General features: G+C 38.2%; 1 protein-coding gene across 5 annotated transcripts in view; it reads left to right on the top strand.

Annotated features, from left to right (window-relative positions):
• The window catches only part of LRIG2 (leucine rich repeats and immunoglobulin like domains 2), a 62,898-nt gene that overhangs the window by 6,210 nt on the left and 36,179 nt on the right, over positions 1-20,509 (top strand). For all 5 annotated transcript variants that reach the window (XM_060201862.1, XM_060201860.1, XM_060201861.1 and 2 more), the window contains exons 2-8: positions 15,593-15,658; positions 17,080-17,154; positions 17,572-17,706; positions 18,596-18,739; positions 18,852-18,995; positions 19,462-19,605; positions 19,808-19,951. In XM_060201862.1, coding sequence (XP_060057845.1) covers positions 15,593-15,658; positions 17,080-17,154; positions 17,572-17,706; positions 18,596-18,739; positions 18,852-18,995; positions 19,462-19,605; positions 19,808-19,951 — 852 coding nt within the window. The remainder of the gene's footprint in view (positions 1-15,592; positions 15,659-17,079; positions 17,155-17,571; positions 17,707-18,595; positions 18,740-18,851; positions 18,996-19,461; positions 19,606-19,807; positions 19,952-20,509) is intronic.

Here is a 20,509-nt window from a genome sequence, read left to right as displayed (position 1 = left end):
TTTAGATTTTTAAGGTGATTGGACTCAACAAGCATATATCTCTCATATATATACTTGCTTGAGGTGGCCACTTGGACAGAAGGAATGAGTGGATATGAGGACACTGCAGCAATGCAGACATGGATTGAGTCTTGTATTACTCTTGCAAGTCTCTGAGGCCCAAAAATATCAGTGAGATCTTGGCAGAGGAGGACCCAGTAGGGGTTGAATCATTATGTGGAAATGTTATACACGTACAAAGTATTGTATTTTACTGTCGGCTATAAACCATTAATCCCCCAATAAGGAAGTTAAAAAGAAATATCAGTGAGATCTGTTTGGTTTGCAGTCAGAGTAGAGACTATAATAACTATATGGCAGATCCCCAGGTGGGAAAGCCCAGAACATCGGCAGAAAATAAGACTGATGTAGCCCTGGGTAATGGGCCCTGACAACATATACCCCCAACTTCGGATGGGGCTTTGCTTATCTGATGGTAGATGCAGATGCTCAGGATGATATAAAAAGAATCAGAACAGAAAATAATTGTATACATTTAGGTGATTGGCCATCTTTGCTTAAGATAAAAAAAAAAAGTACATAATGGCCAGAGAGACACTTTCCTGGAGTACTAAGTTGATACAGAATTGGGGTAGACAGTCAACACTTTAGTTGTCTAAAATGAGAGAAAAATATGAAGAGCTGGCATATGTGCCTTTGTCAGAGAGTTCACATTCAGCATGATGTGGGATTAAAGCAGAGTACCCCACTAAGTAGGGTCCTTTAAGAAAAGCCCTGGTGAATTTGAGGGAGAGAGTTGGGGAAGGCTGTTGGAATGACTAGTTCTTACTCAAGTCCATAGGAGTATACTGTTATAAAGACTATACTTTCAAAATTTTTTAATTAAATATTTGTAAATATTTATTTATTTTCCCTTTTGTTGCCCTTTTTTTGTTGTTGTAATTACCGTTGTTGTTATTGATGTCATCATTGTTAGGACATAGAGAAATGGAGAGAGGAGGGGAAAAGAGAGGGGGAGGGAAAGATAGACATCTACAGACCTGCTTCACCACCTGTGAAGGACTCCCCTGCATGTGGGGAGCCCGGGGCTCGAACCGGGGTCATTGCGCCACCTGCACTTAACCCACTGCACTACCGCCTTACTCGCTATACTTGTTTCTTTACTGTATTATCTCAACTTCACCTTCATCTCCACTCCCATCTGATGGGATCATAGGACCAGGGCTGCATATACATATTGCCAAAAACAGGGATGATTGCTAAGTAAGAAGCTGTAACCATCCTTAAAACTTTGGGTCAGAGTTCCTAAGATTTCATTCATATGTGGAGTTATACCTTCTTTCCATTTAGCATAATAGAAGTGGTTTGTATAGCCCAGTAGTTCTGTGCCTATGTCACCTTGCCTTCTCTGCATGGGAGTGGACTCCATAAGAGGTATTTGCTGTACTGGTATTGCCCTTTGTACATTTTAAGACTGAAAATCTGAGTGGTTTTGGGTTGGGAGGCTTTATCTTTTACGATGATGGAGCTTTCATCCGCATAATGATGGGCTGGGCTAATGTTAATGACCAAATTGAATCTTAATAATGTGCTAGTATTTTTTTGAGGTATTATTGCTTGTTTTTTCGTTTGTTTGCTCTAAGGTGGTCAATAGCCACAGGTCAACCAAGTAAGCTAGGCTATGAAAAACCAGAAAATTATATTGTTCTCTGCCCCTTTTTCCTTACACAAGAGTCCCTAAAACTCTTATAATATCCTAAGTGATAGGAATATTTCTTCCTCTGATATTTAATCCTGATTTCTGATAGCAGCCTCTAAATCCTGTGGAATTACCTGAGTAATAGGAGTATCTTTTAATTTAATGAAGGGACACTTGCTGGGAACCTGAATAATGTCAGGATAGGGACTTGTCACCAAAAGGACCAAGACATTGTTAGAAATGTGGAGTTTTCAGCTCTGACCCCTGTTCTTCTAGAAAAGAACAGGGGCCAGAGATTGAGCTAATAATTGATCGTCACCTATGCAATGAAGCCTCCAGAAAAGTCCTAAAACCATGGGGTTCTGAGATCTGTGAACCATCTGTGTGCTGGAGTTCTGGTAATACACTTGAACTCCATGGACACTAGATACTTCCAGATCTTGACCTACATGTCTCTTCATCTGACTATTTACACATGTCTTTGTTGCACTTTAAATCATAACATTTACTATACTGCAAATCAGTAAACATTTTGTTTTCCCTGAGTTTTGTGAGCTATTGTGGGAACCTCCAGCTTTTAGCCCAAGTGACATGACTAGAACAGAAGTTGTGGATAACATGAGAATATAGTACTAGTGATAAGTATCTGAAGGTTAGGGGGATATCTTGTAAGACTGAGTCCTTAACTTATGAGGTGTACACTAACTCCACTTACTGTCAGAAATGAATTACATCACAGCATATCCAGCTGGTATCAATGAATTGGTTGCTGTGTACTAGGAATATTATGTGTGAGAGTAATGATGGAAACAGATTTTTTTTTTTCCTATGGAAAGAAACTTTAGATTCTTTATATCTCAGAAATTCTTCTAATTTTATATAATAATTTTAAACTTGATTGGATTTTCCATGGCTGCAGAGCTTGTCTGATTTACACACACACACACACACACACACACACACACACACACACACACACCATATGGACCATATGTTTTAGTCAATTTCTTGTTTTGCTGAGTAAGGAAATTAAAATCTCAATCTCTCTCTCTCCCTCTCTCTCTCTCTCTCTCTCTCTCTCTCTCTCTCTTTAATGGTCATTTCATGATAGCACCAGAAAATTGAAAAGGGGAAACACAAAGTAAAACTTGGACTAAATCAAAATACCCTGGGGAAGGTGAGTTGTGAGATGGGGACATTTAGGGCCTGGCGTATGAAGGTGGATAAGAATCTAGGTGTTTTGCAGACACTTTTCATGGGGAGAGAAGAAATTGTACCCTTGAGTCAACAGCTGTACTGTAAATAGTTAACCCCTCACTAAAGTGATATTAAACCATGAATTATATAGTTTGAGTCAATGATCATTCTGTAGACTAAACAAATTTAGCTTTATGGAGAACTTACAACTTTGTTTTAGTATGTGCAGTCATTAAGGACTGATGAAAATTGTACCATGTGGTGGAGGACCTAGGAGGGGGTTAGAATGTTAAGTGGAAAACTGAGAAGTGTTATACATGTACTTTATTCTACTGTTGACAGTAAACCATTAATCCCCTAATAAAGGAAACAAAATGAGGGTCTAGAGCAAATGCACATATATGTAGACAACTATATTATGAATAAAGAAGCAAATTTATACTAAAAAAAAATTCTATCATGGATCAGCTGGGAACCACTGCAGTAAGAAACTGCAGTGAGCTAGGCTTTTTCACATTTCACATGTTTTTATTGATAGCTACTTCTAGTTTCATTGTTTCTTCTGTTCTAATAATAGGAGTTTTTAAGATTGGTCCCTGTATTTGTTTATTTAATGTATTTATTTTATCAGAGCATTGCTCAGCTTTAGCTTATGGTATTATTACTGACTGAACCTAGGACCTCAGAGTTTTAGGCATCGGTGGTGGCTTTTTGCATAGCCATTATTCTACTTCCCTACCCCCAGGTTAGTCCCTTTAAAATAGTAAAACAGAAACCTGAGAGGTGGCACAGTGGCTAAAGTCTTGGACTCTCAAGCATTAGGTCCCAAGTTCAGTCCCCACCCTCACATATACTAGAGTGGTGCTCTGATTCTCCACCACCCCGTGAATAAATAAATCTTTTAAAAGTATTTAAAAAATTAAAGCAGATTAGTTCTTAAATAAAAGGACCTTTGATTCTGTTGAATAACTTTAGGGAGTTGTTTCCCAATTTATAGCCAAGTGTGACTTGAGCTTCAATATCTTTTACTGTTTATCTGTTTGTTCGACATTAGCAAAAAGTTTTTCACTGGTGGTTAATTAGAGTCAATTGAGACCCTTTAAGAAGACTACTGCTGATCATCTTGTGGTAGTGGCAAAGATATGAGGGTTAAGAAGAAGGAAGGATGAGGTTGTTTCCTTTGCAACTTCTTGGATGAAACTTGAGGAAATCATGTTGAGTGAGATAAGCCAAAAAGAAATGGGCGAATATCAAATGATCTCACTTGTTAGTGGGATACAGTAAGGTAGAGATGGGGAGGGAGAGCACAAAGTGAAACATGGACTTGACATGGTGTATTGCACCAAAGCAAAGGACTCTGGGGAGGGGGAGGAGGACAGGAAGAACACTTTGAGGCCTATTACATAATGAAAATGTATGCATATGTCAATGATTGCACTGTAAAGCATTAGCCCCCTAAAAAAAAGTCTGAGTTTTCTACATACTTTTGTCTATATTTCTTCCTTACTGTTTTTTACTTTATTATTATTAAGTTGGTTTACTCTACATTTTTAGTTATACTCTTTTAGTAGTATAGATTCATCCGTCTTCAAATGGATGTTACCATGTTATACCATACCCATTACCAGAGTACCAATATCCTTCCAACAAAGTTAAGTGGACCCCCACCACCTTTTGATCACCCCTACCTGCTCTACCTTCCACTTCAGTTCTGAGGTTAGAATCCAGGGTTCTGTATTTCCTTCTGAAAGGGGCAGGTAATTTGTAGTGTCATTTCTTGAAAAATTTCTAGTGGTACTGGTTAAGGATTGAGATAAGTCTTTTTGTTTTTTAATCCTTTATTATTGGATAGAGATAATCAGAAATTGAGAGGGGAAGGGAAGATAGGAAGAGAGACAGAGAGACACTTGTGGCACTGCTTCACCACTTGCAAATCTTTCCCCCTGCAGATGGGGCTGGGGGCTTGAACTTGGGCCCTTGCTAATCGTAACATGTGCGCTCAACTAGGTACACAACCATCCAACCCCAGGATTGAGATAATTCTTTGGGAAAAAAATATATTTTAAGGTATAGATTTCCTTTCTGCTAAGGTCCTGCATGTTTATCTCAGTTGTTAGCTATCTACCCTATTTTTCTACTTCTTTCTTCCATTTGATGTCCATGAATTTCACCATAGTTCTTACTTTAAGCCAGAGCTGAGCAGTACTCTTATGGAAAAAAACAAATAATACAGTACAATATAATACATCAAATCTGGGCCACATGGATGGCAAGGCATGTGCTCTACACGGTGAGCTCTTTGACCCCTGAATGCATTCATTTTTTGGAATAATTTTAACATTTTTTAAAAAAGATTTTATTATTAATTATTAAATAAAGAGAGAGAGGTTGAGAGGGAAGGGAAGATAGGGAGAGAAAAAGAGAGACACAGCACTGCTTCACTTCTCATGAAGCTTTCCCTTTGCAGGTGGGGACTGAGTGCTTGGACCTGGATCTTTGTGCATTGTAATGTGTACACTGAACCAGGTCTGCCATCACCTGGCCCTTCTTAAATGCATTCTAATGGCATGTTTTCTTATCCATAATAGCAAAAAACCTCAGATAATTTATTCTATTGTCCTAGTCTAGACATAAAAAATGTTAATATATTCAGCTGACAAAAGCTAAAAATAGAGTAATCACACCCAAAATATTTTCATATTTGTGATCCTTTTTTAATTATGTGAATTTTTCTCTTCTCTTCCTCTCTTCTCCATCCCTCCCACTCCTCAGTATAATATTTGTAAAGAAACTTAACTGCCAGAATCACTATCTAAAAAAAAAAAAAAAAAAAGAACAAACCTTGTCATTAGCAATTTCAAAATTAAACAATAGACAGTGTGACATTAGTAAAGTGTAATGTAAATAAATTTGTACTTCAATACTTGTTAAACCTGGGCTTCTTTTACACACTTATTTGTAACATGACTGTTTCAAAGTCACTGTGCTGTCTTATAACTATGAGCAATAACCTGCCAAGTCACATTAGGAAAAGCATAGCCAACCCAAAGCATAAGTTTACTTATTTGAAAAGATTTAAATGACTTGGTGTCAGGTTAAGCTATGTGAGTATTAAGGAATGATGGATTCCATTAGTAATGAGAAACCCAGCTAATGCCTTGCTTTGATTAGATCTTCCTTCTCTTCTAGAATAATGTGATATGAAATCTTGGTTTGATATACACTGACTTCTAAAAATCTTTGCAACAGCTTAATAGTTAAAACAACATAGTATGCTATCAGTATGAGCCTTAACTAATACCCAGAAACTGCTGATGGAAAATATCACAGCTTCCTATATATTTTTATTTAGAAGAGTAGCATTTGTTCTGTTGCTGAAAGGTTACTTTATGCTAAGTTTGATAAAATGGACACATTAAAAACATATTAACTCCACTCTCTATACTATTCGCCTTCCTAAATTCCACCTAGGGGCTTAGGAGTAAGGGGATTGAACTTCTTGATGAAAACAATTGCACGGTAGGGCTGCAGATAGAGCTTGCTGAACACCTCCCTCCCTCTGAGTGTGTCTGAAAATAAATTAAACATCCTCCCATAGCAGAACAAACCCCAATGGGATTGATATTGTTATATGTATGTACTGCTTAGAGACCAAACATGGAGTTCTAAAAGGAATTCTCAGCCCCCAAATCAAGTCTAGCATGCTTATATTTCCCAATGTCAATGAGGTATATTACTGATTGTGAATATAAAAGAGTACCTGGTTATTAGCTCTCCTGTCCATACTTACCATGCATTATTCAATTTATGACATTATTTTGAGAATATTTTGTAGGCAGAATGCTAATCTTTTAGAAAAGTAACAGAATTAAGATCTAATTTCTCAGTCACATACTGAATAAAGATAGATTTTATATGTGAGCTTTTAAATTTTTAATACTTTCCTGTGGTCAACTATTAAGGCAGTATGGAAGCATATAAAGTGGAAAGTACCAAGGCTCTTTGTCCCACTGAAGGACAGCTACAGTGTTAACTGCAGAGATTTCTGTTGTGGTTGTTTAACTGATTCAATTTTGATAACATTTAGATTTCTATATATGTCTTTAAAATAATTTTTTGATTATTAGAGCTTTATATCATTTTACAAAATTTTAACATTTTAAGCATGTAGTTTCACATTCACTTAGATGTATTTATGATTCACTGCACCCTCTTCCAAAGTTAGATTTATTTTTACTTTATCATTTTACTATTATCCTAACTTCGTGGTAGTGTGTGATCCAATAATTTGAAAATCTTTGGTGGGCTGTTTGATTATAAGCATCTTTCCCATGAAATTGGGATTCAGAAGAATTCTAGCCTGGCCTTTAACATTTTAGAGGAAGTTTCAGTGCTGTGTGTTTTTCTCAATCTGAAGAAGTGGTCTGAATAGTAAAGCCCCAGTAAGGACAAGAATGCAAAGACTTGCATTTTAGCCTCCCCTACCCCTTCCATCCTCACCTGCAGGGCCATGTTTCAGTGTCTCTATTTCTCCTTCTATTTCCCCAATCCTCTCAATTTCTTTCTGTCTCTATCAAGAAAAATAGGTTAGTCCTACAACTACCAAGCTCCAGTGATAACCCTGGTGGCAGTAAAAAAATACTTTGAGAAGTGTATACCTGTGTATATAATAAATTCTCAGGAAAGGAGCTAGTGCTCGATCATTATCCTATTTCAAATGTAGGATTAAACTGATATTTACACATTGAACCATATACTAAGTATTTTAAAAAATGTTTTAATTTATTCATAAAATAAAAAATATCGACAAGAGCATAGGATAAGAAGGGTACAATTCCACACAATTCCAACTCTCAGAGTTTTGTATCCCATCCCCTCCCTTGAAAGCTTTCCTATTCTTTATCCCTTTGAGAGCATGGACCCAGGATCATTATGGGATGCAGAAGGTGAAAGGTCTGGCTTCTGTAAGTGCTTCTTCGCTGGACGTGGGCGTTGATAGGTGGATCCAAACTCCCAGCCTGTTTCTGTCTTTCCCTAGTGGGGTAGGGCTCTGGGGAGGTGGGGTTCCAGAACACATTGGTGGGGTCGTCTGTCCAGGGAAGTCAGGTTGATGTCATGGTAATATCTGCAACTTGGTGGCTGAAAAAGAATTAAGATATAAAGAAGAACAAATTGTTTAGTAATCAGGAACCTAAAGGCAGAAGTATAGCAGATGAGATTTGGGGTCTCCATTTTGGAAAAAAAAACTAGTAGGTTTATTTTAGGTATATTCCAGGGGCCCATGACTCTACTAATTTTTGTTTGAGCCTGACAGCTAACATGGAGATAGGCCAAAGGCATTCTCTGGGGAGATGGTGTCAGAGAAATAGGACTAGAAAGCTATATCAGGGAAGAGAGTAGCTCCCCAGTCTGGAGCTGTAAAACCCCATTGAATTTGGGACCCATATTCAGAGCAGGAGTCTGAGTAACCTCTATATTGCTGTACATCTGCCTCGTACTCTGTGATCATAGCTAGGAACATTCTAGGCTGCACTCATTGGCTGGATCCATCTTCCTTGAGTGTTATTTTGGCTCATTCTCCCTTCAGAGAATGGGGCAGTCCCTACCATTGTTGATCCACATTGAGGACAAGGTCCTGTAGGGGCCCACAGAGGGGTCTATTATGTTGTTCCTGATGGAGATTACCAGTGACAGTGGAGAGAGGGATCTATTAAAGGTCTAGGCCCATCATGTCTGTGTGGGAATCCCAGGATTCCCTGACTAGGGAGGGCCCTGGGTATTGGGTTGACCTGGTAGTAACCAAAAGAGCCATCATTAAAGTATGCTTGTCTCTTGCCCATATCCAGCTTTTGTAGTTCTTACTGTGTCTGACAAAGTTAGCTTTGGAGTGATTGAGGGAAGTGAAATAGGAAGTAAGTGGGGAGGGTATCTAGGTCTAAATAGAAACTATTTCATTAGGTACTTGATGGTGTCTTTTTTTTAGGTCTTTCTACCATATGCTAAGTTTATTTTTATTTTTATTTATTTTTTGCCTCCAGGGTTATCGCTGGGGCTCAGTGCCTGCACCATGAATCCACTGCTCTTGGAGGCCATTTTTTCCCTTTCGTTGCCCTTGTTGTTTATCACCGTTACTGTTATTGCTGTCGTCATTGTTTTATTGCTTTTGTTGTTGGATAGGACAGAGAGAAATGGAGAGAGGAGGGGAAGACAGAGGGGGAGAGAAAGATAGACACCTGCAGATTTGCTTCACCACTTGTAAATCGACCCCCTTTGCAGGTGGGGAGCTGGGGGCTTGAACTGGGTTCGTATACTTTTGCAATATGATAGGTATTTCCACCAGGTGCGCTTAACCCACTGCGCTACCACCAGACTCCCCGATAGGTATTTCCATTCACAAAATGCTGGATTAATAAATGAAACATTGTCTTTCAATTTTTCAAAGGACCCTTTTCCAGAGGTTTTATTATTGTGCGTTTACAGTTCTGCTTCTCAGTGTTGCAAATTTTTGAAAAAAAAGATGGGTAGTAACTCAAAAGTGTACATATGTGAGTAGGCAAAAGGAGACCTTTGCATCTCCATTACTGTAGTACTTCTTTGTAGTTAGCTTGCAGAATTTGATTCTCCTCAAACTGTTATGACTGCATTTATGTGTACGACCTATAAATTATTTACACCCAGATGGTACTAAAGAACCACATTAATGGCACCTCTGGCTCTTCAGCATATCAAGAAGTTTAATAATTCATCATTTGTTACAGCTATGTCCCTGTAGATTAACAGGAGTAGAAGTTGAGTTTACAATAGTGAGAGAAGGAAGACTTTTTTGAGACCTTTAGTCTAATCCTCGTGGACATAAAATTTGCAGATACTAGTGGCATTAAAAATAAAGATTTTGAATGTTACAAATCTATACACTTTTAAGTTATATTTATCAAGCATTATGTCACTTTCAGTTCTTAATTATATTTTTGGAATATTTCAAGAGGAAAATCTTTTTTATTGTAAATGTATTTTTTAAATTATTTTTTTAGTATTTGTTTATTTTTCCCTTTGTTGCCCTTGTTGTTTAACATTGCTGTAGTAGTTATTGCTGTTGTTATTGATGTCGTCATTGTTGGATAGGACAGAGAGAAATGGAGAGAGGAGAGGAAGACAGAGGGGGAGAGAAAGACAGACACCAGCAGACCTGCTTCACTGCCTGTGAAGCGACTCCCCTGCAGGTGGGGAGCTGGGGGCTAGAACCGGGATCCTTAAGCTGGTCCTTATGCTTTGCGCCATGTGCACTTAACCCGCTGTGCCACCATTTGACTCCCCAAGGGGAAAATCTTAGGAAGAGTTCTTTGAAAATCTTAGGAAGAGTTCTTTGTTAAGGACTTTGACTTAACAGCATACTAATACCTACTAAGTGGAATCAGTGATTGACTACTGGGAACAGTAATGAGAGGATTGGATTTAAAAGATTATCCAGGGCTGAAGAGATGGCTTACAGAGTTAAGGCACTTGCATTGCCATGCTTGCAACCAAGGTTTGAGCATGAGAAGTATTATGGCAATGAAAGAAACTCCAGGGTTGTGAACTCTGTCTCTGTCTGAATGAAAAAGTGGCTTAGAGCAGTGAAATTGCTCATGTGTGAGAACTCAGCTCCCCACACAAAAAAGACTATCTAGCTTTTATATGGTGCATAGGGCTGACCGTGGGATCTCATAAATTTGTGGTGCTGCCCAGACTCCCAACCATTAAGATTTTATTTATTTATTTTTAGGAAGGAGAAACCAAAGCATCACTACACTATCTATGGAATATTTACCTGTTTTTGGTGCGAGGGATAGACCCCAAAGCGTCTCACACAGATGAACATGCTCTTTATCTGTTAAGCCATCTCTTGTATCCCAAGTTATTTTTTAAGAGTTTGTAACACCACATGTGTTTTTAGAGTACTTGTATAGCTACTCGAATGTATTACTATAGCACACTTGCCACCACACCCTTATATCACAGACTACTTGGTCCCCCCTCTTACTTTTCTTTCTCTGTTAGATTCACCACTGCAGTCAGAATCCAAAGGTTTGTTTTCATTTGACTTTTTTTTTTTTTTTTTTTTTTGCCTCCAGGGTTATTGCTGGGGCTTTGGTGGCTGCACCACAAATCCACTGCTCCTGATGGCCATCTTTTCCATTTTTATTGTTATTATTGTTGGATAGGACAGAGAGAAATTGAGAGAGGAGGGGAGACAGAGATGAGGAGAGAAAGATAGACACCAGCAGACCTGCTTCATCACTTGTGAAGCGACCCCCCTGCAGACGGTGAGCTGGGGTTCAAACTGGGATCTTTGCACAGGTCCCCGCACTTTGTACTATGTTTGCTTAACCCAATGTGTCACCGCCTGGCCCCCTTCATTTGACTTTCATCTGCTCCCCTTTGCTTTTTATCTGTTTTGTGGAGCTGTGATCTCATGCATGTACTTTTTCACCACTCTGGGCTACTTTTTCATTTAGATTGAGACACAGAAAGACACCACAACACAGTCTTCTTCTAGTGCCAGAGCATACTTTAATTTTTTTATTAAATTATTTTTATTAACTTTATTTATTATTGAATAGAGACAGAGAAGAATTGAGAGGGAAGGGGAAAACAGAGAGGGAGCGAGACAGAGAGACACCTGCAGCCCTGCTTCACCACTCATAAAGCTTTCCCCCTGCAGGTGGGGACCAGGGGCTTGAGCCCCAGTCTTTATGCATTGTAATATGTGCACTTAACCAGGTTTGCCACCACCCAGGCCCACATACTTTTATCTTTTATACTTCTTGTCACACACACTATCATGTGTATTCTTAGCTGATAACTGGTGCCAGATACCTTTGAATCAGGATTTTAAAACTGCTATGGAAAAGTGATGATTTTTCTACCCTTAGTGAAGGTGTAAGTTGAATGGTTTACTCTTAAGTGGAACTTCAGTGAAAGTGGCTAGTGTAGTGTACCGGTGGACAGACAGAATCTAGCTGAGAACAGATTTGTTCTGTTGTGATAAAGACATTGTTCATGTCTACATGCCTCTGTCAAATGCCTGTGGTAGCACAGTGAGATAAAGTGATCTGTAATGTTTCTCTAAGTATGACCCAATTGCTTGCCATATTGCAAGCATATACATCTCTTAGGCAGCCAGCTTGTGTGGGTTGGATTTAGTCTTGTAGAGATTCCAGGAAGCATAAAAGTGGATTTTAAAAAAATATATATTTATATATTTATTTATTTATTCCCTTTTGTTGCCCTTGTTTTATTGTTGTAGTTATTGTTGTTGTTATTATTGTTGTTGTTGGAGAGGACAGAGAGAAATGGAGAGAGGAGGGGAAGACAGAGAGGGGAGAGAAAGACACTTGCAGACCTGCTTCACCACCTGTGAAGTGACTCCCCTGCAGGTGGGGAGCCGGGGGCTCGAACTGGGATCCTTACACTGGTCCTTGTGCTTCACGCTGCATGTGTTTAACCCACTGTGCTACCGCCCAACTCCCCAAAGTAGATGTTTTTAAGTCTATTTAAATATTTAGACACATGGCTAATTTCAGTGAAATCCCTACTATAGCTAACAAACTACTTAAATGAAATTTCTAGTTTGTGGTTTCCTTACTTTCCATCTCAGTGACCTTGAATTGACAATGAACTTTTCTCCCTTTTCCTGTCTTAGATATGTAAGGATTAGAAAAATATTTGCCTCATAGAGTTGTATGGATTCAGTTAGTTAATATGTATAAAGTACATAGAAGAATAGAAGAGTACCTGGCATTTCAGAATTCTTCACACCACCATCATCAATGACATAGTGAGGTGCATTTACCTTCCCTGAAGCTAACTTGCTTCACCCCCACCCCACCCCACCCCAAGGACTATCACTGGGGTGTAGGGCCATCATGGGCTCTGCACTTGGAAGATTCCACTGCTCCAAGTGGACTTTTCATTTTAGATGGAGGGTGGGAGACTTAGGGGGAGAGAGAATAGAGGAAGAAAGAGATAGAAAAGGAGAGACATAGGAGCCAGGCGGTGGTGCACCTGGTTAAGCGCACACATTATAATGCACAAGGACCTGGGTTCAAGCTCTTAGTCCCTACCTGCAGGGGGAAAGCTTCATGAGTAGCAAAGCAGGGCTGCGAGTCTCTCTCTGTCTCTGCCTTTCTGTCTTCCTTCTCCCCTTTCAATACCCTCTGTCTCTTATCTAATAATAAATAAAAGTTAAAAAAAAACAAGGAGAGATACCAGCACTGCTCCACAGCTTATAAAGCTTCCCCTGTGTAGGTCCTCTCGTATGGTGTCTAGGGACTTGTACTGGGTTTTTGTTCATGGTAGTGTGCTCTGCCAGATTGGCAAACGCTAGAAGAAGTCATCTCTTGGCTCCCTTCCCTTCCCTTCCCTTCCCTTCCCTTCCCTTCCCTTCCCTTCCCTTCCCTTCCCTTCCCTTCCCTTCCCTTCCCTTCCCTTCCCTTCCCTTCCCTTCCCTTCCCTTCCCTTCCCTCCCCTCCCCTCCCCTCCCCTCCCCTCCCCTCCCCTCCCCTCCCCTCCCCTTTCCTTTTCTTCTCTTTATTTCTTTCTCCCCCCTTTTTTTTTATTTAAGAAAGTATTAATTAACAAAACCATAGGGTATGAGGGGTACAATTCCACACAATTCCCACCACCCATTCTCCATATCCCACCCCCTCCCCAGATAGTTTTCCCATTCTCTATCCCTCTGGGAGCATGGACCCAGGGTCATTTTGGGTTGCAGAAGGTAGAAGGTCTGGCTTCTGTAACTGCTTCCCCGCTGAACATGGGCGTTGACTGGTCGGTCCATACTCCCAGTCTGCCTCTCTCTTTCCCTATTAGGGTGGGTCTCTGGGGAAGCGGAGCTCCAGGACACATTGGTGGGGTCTTCAGTCCAGGGAAGCCTGGCCGGCATCCTGATGACATCTGGAACCTGGTGACATCTGGACCTGTTTATCACTGAGGCCTAGTGCCTTCCTGAATCCACCTTTCTTGGTTACCATTGTTTTTCAAAAATTTTTCCCTTTTTTTTTTTTTTAAAAAAAAACATATATATATATGCCAGATGGTGGCACACCTGGTTGAGTGCACATATTACAATGCGCAAGGACCCTGGTTTGAGCCCCCCACCTGCAGGACAGCCAAAAATCAAAAGGGTAGGGGGAGATAGAGAGGGAGACAGACAGAGAGACACCTGCAGCCCTGCTTCACCACTTGCAAAGCTTTCCCCCTGCAGGTGGGGACCAAGGACTTGAATCTGCATCCTTATACACTGTGATGTGAGCACTTAAACAGGTGTGCCACTGTCTGGCCCCTTATATTCTCTTTCAGTTTAATTTCTTTCTTTGACAGAGGGTGAAAAACCGAGAGGTAAAGAGAGAGAGACAAAGAGGGAGAGATACCTGTAGCACTTCTCCACTGCTCATGAAACTTACTGTAGGTGGGGACTTGAAACTGAGTTATTTTTACTCAATGATAAGATATTCTACCAGATGAGCCACCGCCTGGTCTCTCCCCTCCTCTTCCCTCCCTTCCCCTCTCCTCACTCACCATCTTGATTTGTTAAATTTGTCTTCTAGTTTATCTATGGTTAATGCACATTCTAGTATAATTTTACATATCATATATATTTACATATTACATATATATCATATATAAAGTATTTAGGAAGTATATATTTCATTTTTCCCTCTTTATTTGATAGGAGAGAGAAATTGAAAGGGGGAGGGAGAGAGAGACCTGAAGTACTTGCTTCACCACTTGTGAAGCTTTCCCCATGCAGGTGGGGAACAGAGCTTGGGCCTGAGTCATGGTAAATCGGGCACTTCACCAGATACACCACTGCCCAGCACAAGAAGTATATATTTCTTTAAAAAGCACATTAAATATAATATACCACTATGAGAAGTAAACCATCTATTTAAAATCATACAGAATGATCTACAAGATGTTAAGTGAGAAGAAAAGGGGTAAAGTAATGTGTAAGTTAATCTGACATCTATAAAAATTTACTGTCTTCTAGTTTATTTATGGTTAATGCATATTCTAATATAATTTTACATATCATATATATATCATAAATAAGTATTCAGAAAGTATATATTTCATTTTCTATACAAGAACACTATAAAAGTAGTGTTATATTTTCCTGTTTAGAAGTGGAATTGATGACTAGAGATGAGTGTAGAAGACTTTTTGTTACAAACCCCTTTTATACATTTTGATTATTGAACTATGGGAATCTATTCTCTATTTATTAAGAAAAAATCTAGGGGACTAGGTGATGGCACAGCTGGTTAAGTGCAAATGTTATATTGTGCATGGACTTGAGTTCAAGTCGTTGGTCCCCACCTGCAAGGGGGAAGCTTCACAAGTGGTAAAGCAAAGCTGTACCTCCCTTCTCTCTCTCTCTCTCTCTCTCTCTCTTCCCCTCTCCTCTTGATTTCTTTCTGTCTTTATTCAATAAATAAATAAAATACTAAAAGAAAAAACTAATTAAAAATGAAAGAGTAAAACAGATTTTGAAGGCTAGATAACTTTTTGCTCAACTTTCATAAGTATTTTTTTTGTCCACACTAAACAAATTAACATTTGAGAGGGCTTTTGGCATTCACATTTTAGTTTATTTTCCCCCCATCAATCTGCAACCTAATACTAAACTAAGAGTGATATTTTATCTTCTTTTAGGGATTTGAGTTATAATCGATTGTCTAACTGGAACATCAGCTTAGAATCTCAAACACTGCAAGAAATGTAAGTTACTTTTATTATTTAGATTCCTTGAAGTGATCTAATGAATCAAAAAATTGGGATGTTTGTTCCTGAACTGCTTTCAAAAAGCTGAATGGGAATTTTCAAATTAAAAGCTGATTTTAAACAACCTAAACTGCTGTATTTGTCATGGTCCTGTCAGAAACTCTGGACATTGTCCCAATGGGTTGGTGATTTCTAGCAAACTGAATAGAAATGTTCCACTTTCTTTGGGTTGGGGGGGAGGGTCAAAGTTAAGACCTCTTCAGAATAAGTATTTTTTTATTTGATTTTTTATTTTTTAAATATTTTATTTATTTATTCCCTTTTGTTGCCCTTGTTGTTTTATTGTTGTAGTTATTATTGTTGTCGTTGTTGGGTAGGACAGAGAGAAATGGAGAGAGGAGGGGAAGACAGAGAGGAGGAGAGAAAGACAGACACCTGCAGACCTGCTTCACCGCCTGTGAAGCGACTCCCCTGCAGGTGGGGAGCCGGGGTTTGAACCGGGATCCTTATGCCGGTCCTTGTGCTTTGCGCCACCTGCGCTTAACCCGCTGCACTACAGCCCGACTCCCTTTTTATTTGATTTTTATCAAGCTTTCAGCCAGTGAAATTCTCAACAGTTTAAATTTTTATACCTTTATTTACTAAGAAAGAAGCATCATATCTGAAGATTTATATGAAAATGCAGCACTTGTATCTAGAATGTTAAAATTACAATTACCCTCTCAACTGAAGTTTTCCTTTAGTAGCACAACATCTTATGTATTTTTTTGGAGGATATTTTCTGAAATATTAGTATCTATCATTGCTTTGTGATATCCCCAGAGACATGACTTTTGAGGCATATAGGCTTGATGCCCTTTATGCTAGTCACCCCCAGAACACTTAGATGACTCTACCTCTCTAGGGGGCCTTTATTCTCTCTCAGAAAGGCATAAAGTGAGGAGGTGGGGGAGAGTTGGAAAGAGAGATCTGTAGTATTACTTCACTGCTTGTAAAGCTTCACCCCTGCAGGAAGGGCCCAGAGGCTTGAAGCCAGTCCTCATGCATAATAATGTGTGTATTCTACCAGGTGTGCCGCCACCTGCTATTGTTCTTTGTTTTACATGGACTCAGATTTGCTGTCACTAATGTAACTATTCAGATAACCTTGCTGGGATTAAAAATAACGTGCAGACTATTTCCTAACCTTCCTAATATTGATGTCAATTGTAGACTGACACTCTGAAAAAACATTTGTTAATTTCTCTTTCTCTATGCATTTTATGCTAATCGAACTCATTCTGAGTCATAGCTTTTTATTTTTTTAATTTTCCTGCATATTTAGCATTTATCTGAAAAAATGTATTTTAGTTAGAAATTAGAACTGATGAGGTAATGTTTTCCTCACTAAATTTTCAAATCTGTTTCCTCCTGCCTAGGAAAATGAATCATAATGAGCTAATAGACATACCCTATTTTGGAGAACCAACTTCTAATATTACTCTACTTTCATTGTAAGTAGAAAAGGTTTTTTAAAAAATATTTATTTATTCCCCTTTGTTGCCCTTGTTTTATTATTGTAGTTATTATTGATGTCGTTGTTATTGGATAGGACAGAGAGAAAGGGAGAGAGGAGGGGAAGACAGAGCAGGAGAGAGAAAGATAGACACCTGCAGACCTGTTTCACCGCCTGTGAAGCGACTCCCCTGTAGGTGGGGAGCCAGTCCTTGCTTTGTGTCACATGCGCTTAACCTGCTGTGCTACCACCTGACTCCCTGTAGAAAAGGTTTTTTTTTTTAATTTGAATTATGAATGGTACATAGCTTTAGGTTATGTTTTAAGTGCCCTTATTGTTGATCCTAATTACTTAACATTTTTGTGTCCTGGGATAGATCACTGGCAGTTACTTCAATATGATTTTTGTTTTGTAGAGTCCATAATGAAATCTCAGAAATAAATACAGAAGCATTACAATTTTATCCTGCTCTTGAGAGTTTAGATCTCAGCTCAAATATGATATCAGAAATCAAGTCATCTTCATTTCCACCCATGCAGCTTAAATACCTGTAAGTAAAATAGACTTTAAACTAGATTTACTTTGGTGTATATGCTTATTCTTCACGTACACTTATCTTCCCAGAAATGTTGGACACTATGGTTTTTATATACTGATGTCAAATAAACATAGGGGGAATATTTTAGGTTGTTGGTTGTTTTTCCCTTTCAAGAAAATGTACTATTGTTAGAAAATATTGATGAATATTTAGAATATTTAAAAATGTGGCATTAGGGAATAAACTCATGGCCTCACACTTATACAATACCACCCTTCAGTGATCTCCCTAGACCAAGTTTTTCATTCATTATTTTTCAAAGAGGGAAGAGCAGCATCACATGCTTTACCACCCATGGAACTCCTGCTGTGTTATGTACAGTGTTCCCATGTGGTGCGAGGGTTGAAACCCAGGGTATAATAAGGTTAGCATTGTCCTAAGTGAACTATCTTCCCACCACCAAATTATTTTTTAAAAATATTTTATTTTCATGAGATAGATAGATAGGTGGGGGGGGGGGCAGGGAGAGAGAGAGCACTATTCAGCTTTCACAGTTGGTAGTGCTGAGGATGGAGCCTAAAGCCTTAGACATGAAATTTGAATCAGCTTTGCACTATCTTCCTCACTTCCCCTCCTCCAAAGTACTTTTTAAGATTGAATCTGTAGTTCTTTTTATTAGTTGTTTTATAAAAAGTAGGTTTGTATGGTCTGTTAAACATGGTTTACTGTATATAATTATCATATGTACTAGTGTTTTATATTTTAACACATTTACCCATACAGTTTCATAACCAAAATAGGATAGCTATCTCTATTTAGAACTGGGGCTCATAGACTTTAGGAGGCTCTCCAGTGGTAGGATTTTGTTTAAGATTTGTTTTTGTTTTCTTCTTCATCTTAGGAATTTGAGTAATAATAAGATAACTATCTTGGAAGCTGGTTGCTTTGATAATTTGTCGAGTTCTTTACTAGTGGTAAAGTTAAACCGAAACAAAATTAGTATGATTCCACCGAAGATCTTCAAGTTACCTCATCTTCAGTTCTTGTGAGTAAATTGGATTATAAGGTGTTCAAAAATTTTCTTTATAGTGTCTGTTTTCATTACTAAAGTAAATCAGCAAGCCATTTTTCTAATTATAAGGCCATTTTTATTACAGAGAACTTAAAAGAAACAGGATTAAGGTTGTGGAAGGTTTAACATTCCAGGGTCTTGACTCCTTAAAATCTTTGAAAATGCAACGGAATGGAATCATCCAACTTAAGGATGGAGCTTTTTTTGGCTTGGATAATATGGAAGAACTGTAAGTAGTATGAATTATCAATAGAGTGAGTAGAAGATTGTTAAGAAAGATGTGTAAATAGGGATTTTCAGAGCAAAATGGCTAGGAGACTTGTTTTAATTATATTGAGGAACATTCGTTCTTTTTCCATTCTCTGGTATTTTTGTCAATTTTTTCCCCCCAAGCATTTCATCTGAAAAGCTTACATTCCCTTAATGTTTGACTACTGAGAATTAGAATTTATCCAGAACATGACTACTTTATCTTTTGGTGTATTTATTTTACAGATCTGATATTTGAGACAATTTTAGTACTTTTTGGCACTAAATCTTAAGATACAAATATTTATTGACTAGAATTTGTTTACTCACTTAAGTTGACCAAAAGCATATGCCTGTCTGAGCAAGAATAAGGAAGATTTTTGGAATCTTCTCATTGAAATGCCTTGTTCTGAAACATATTTTTTTCCTTTCTCTTAATTCTCAAGAGAGCTGGAACATAATAACCTAACAGAAGTGAACAAGGGGTGGTTGTATGGCTTGCGAATGTTACAGCAACTCTATTTGAGCCAGAATTCAGTTGAAAGAATCAGCCCTGATGCATGGGAATTCTGCCAAAGGCTAACTGAACTGTAAGTGTTATATAGAGTTTCAGTAGAGGCTTCAAAAGTGAAAGCAGGTTGGAATAAATCATTCCCATGACCAGTAATGATATCTAGCATTCTTCACTACTAGAAGTCTATTGAAAGTTCTAAACATATCATGAAGATGGAATAAGAATATAAAAGCTAAACCAAAACATGATTAATTTAATTGTATGTTTACTTTTTTTAGTGATTTGTCCTATAATCATCTAACCCGTCTTGATGAATCTGCCTTTGTGGGTCTGAGTTTACTGGACAGATTGAATTTAGGGGATAACAGAATCACTCACATTGCTGATGGTGTATTTAGATTTCTTTCCAATCTTCAGACACTGTAAGTATAGTCTGTTGCTACTTTTTTTTAATAATTTAAAAAATAGTAAAATAAATTTACTAAAACAAATCAATCTATAAATGTATATATTTTAATATTTTTTGGTTCTTTTGTAAAGGCTTTGACTCCCAGCAATCTAATCTGTCTCTGTCACATTTGTAAAGTTTCATTTATCTCTAGTTATTACATCTTATACTTGAATTCTGAGTTAATCAACTAAACAATATCTCTCATTGCACCAGTTATTATGTGATAAAACACCATGGTTATCAGTATAAAAATACTTACTTCTTTCTTTTCCTTTTTTTCAAAAATGCACATTCTTGTTGCTCTGGCTTTGGCAGTAAAACAGAGCAACTGCTACTTGTTCAGAAGCATACAGGATGTGTAGTGGGAACAGCTCTTGAAGAAAATCTTTCATTATTAGTAATTTGTTGAATGACTGGATAGAATAAAGATAACATTTATTAATTATTTCATATGGGCCAAATAGCTGTCAGATACTGCAATAATATTGTTCTTTCCCATACTAGGTAACTGAGGTTCTGAGTTATTAAA

The sequence above is a fragment of the Erinaceus europaeus genome, chromosome 11 (genome assembly GCF_950295315.1).
Source record: "Erinaceus europaeus chromosome 11, mEriEur2.1, whole genome shotgun sequence".
Lineage (NCBI taxonomy): Eukaryota > Metazoa > Chordata > Mammalia > Eulipotyphla > Erinaceidae > Erinaceus > Erinaceus europaeus.
This window is presented reverse-complemented; position numbering and strand designations above follow the sequence as displayed.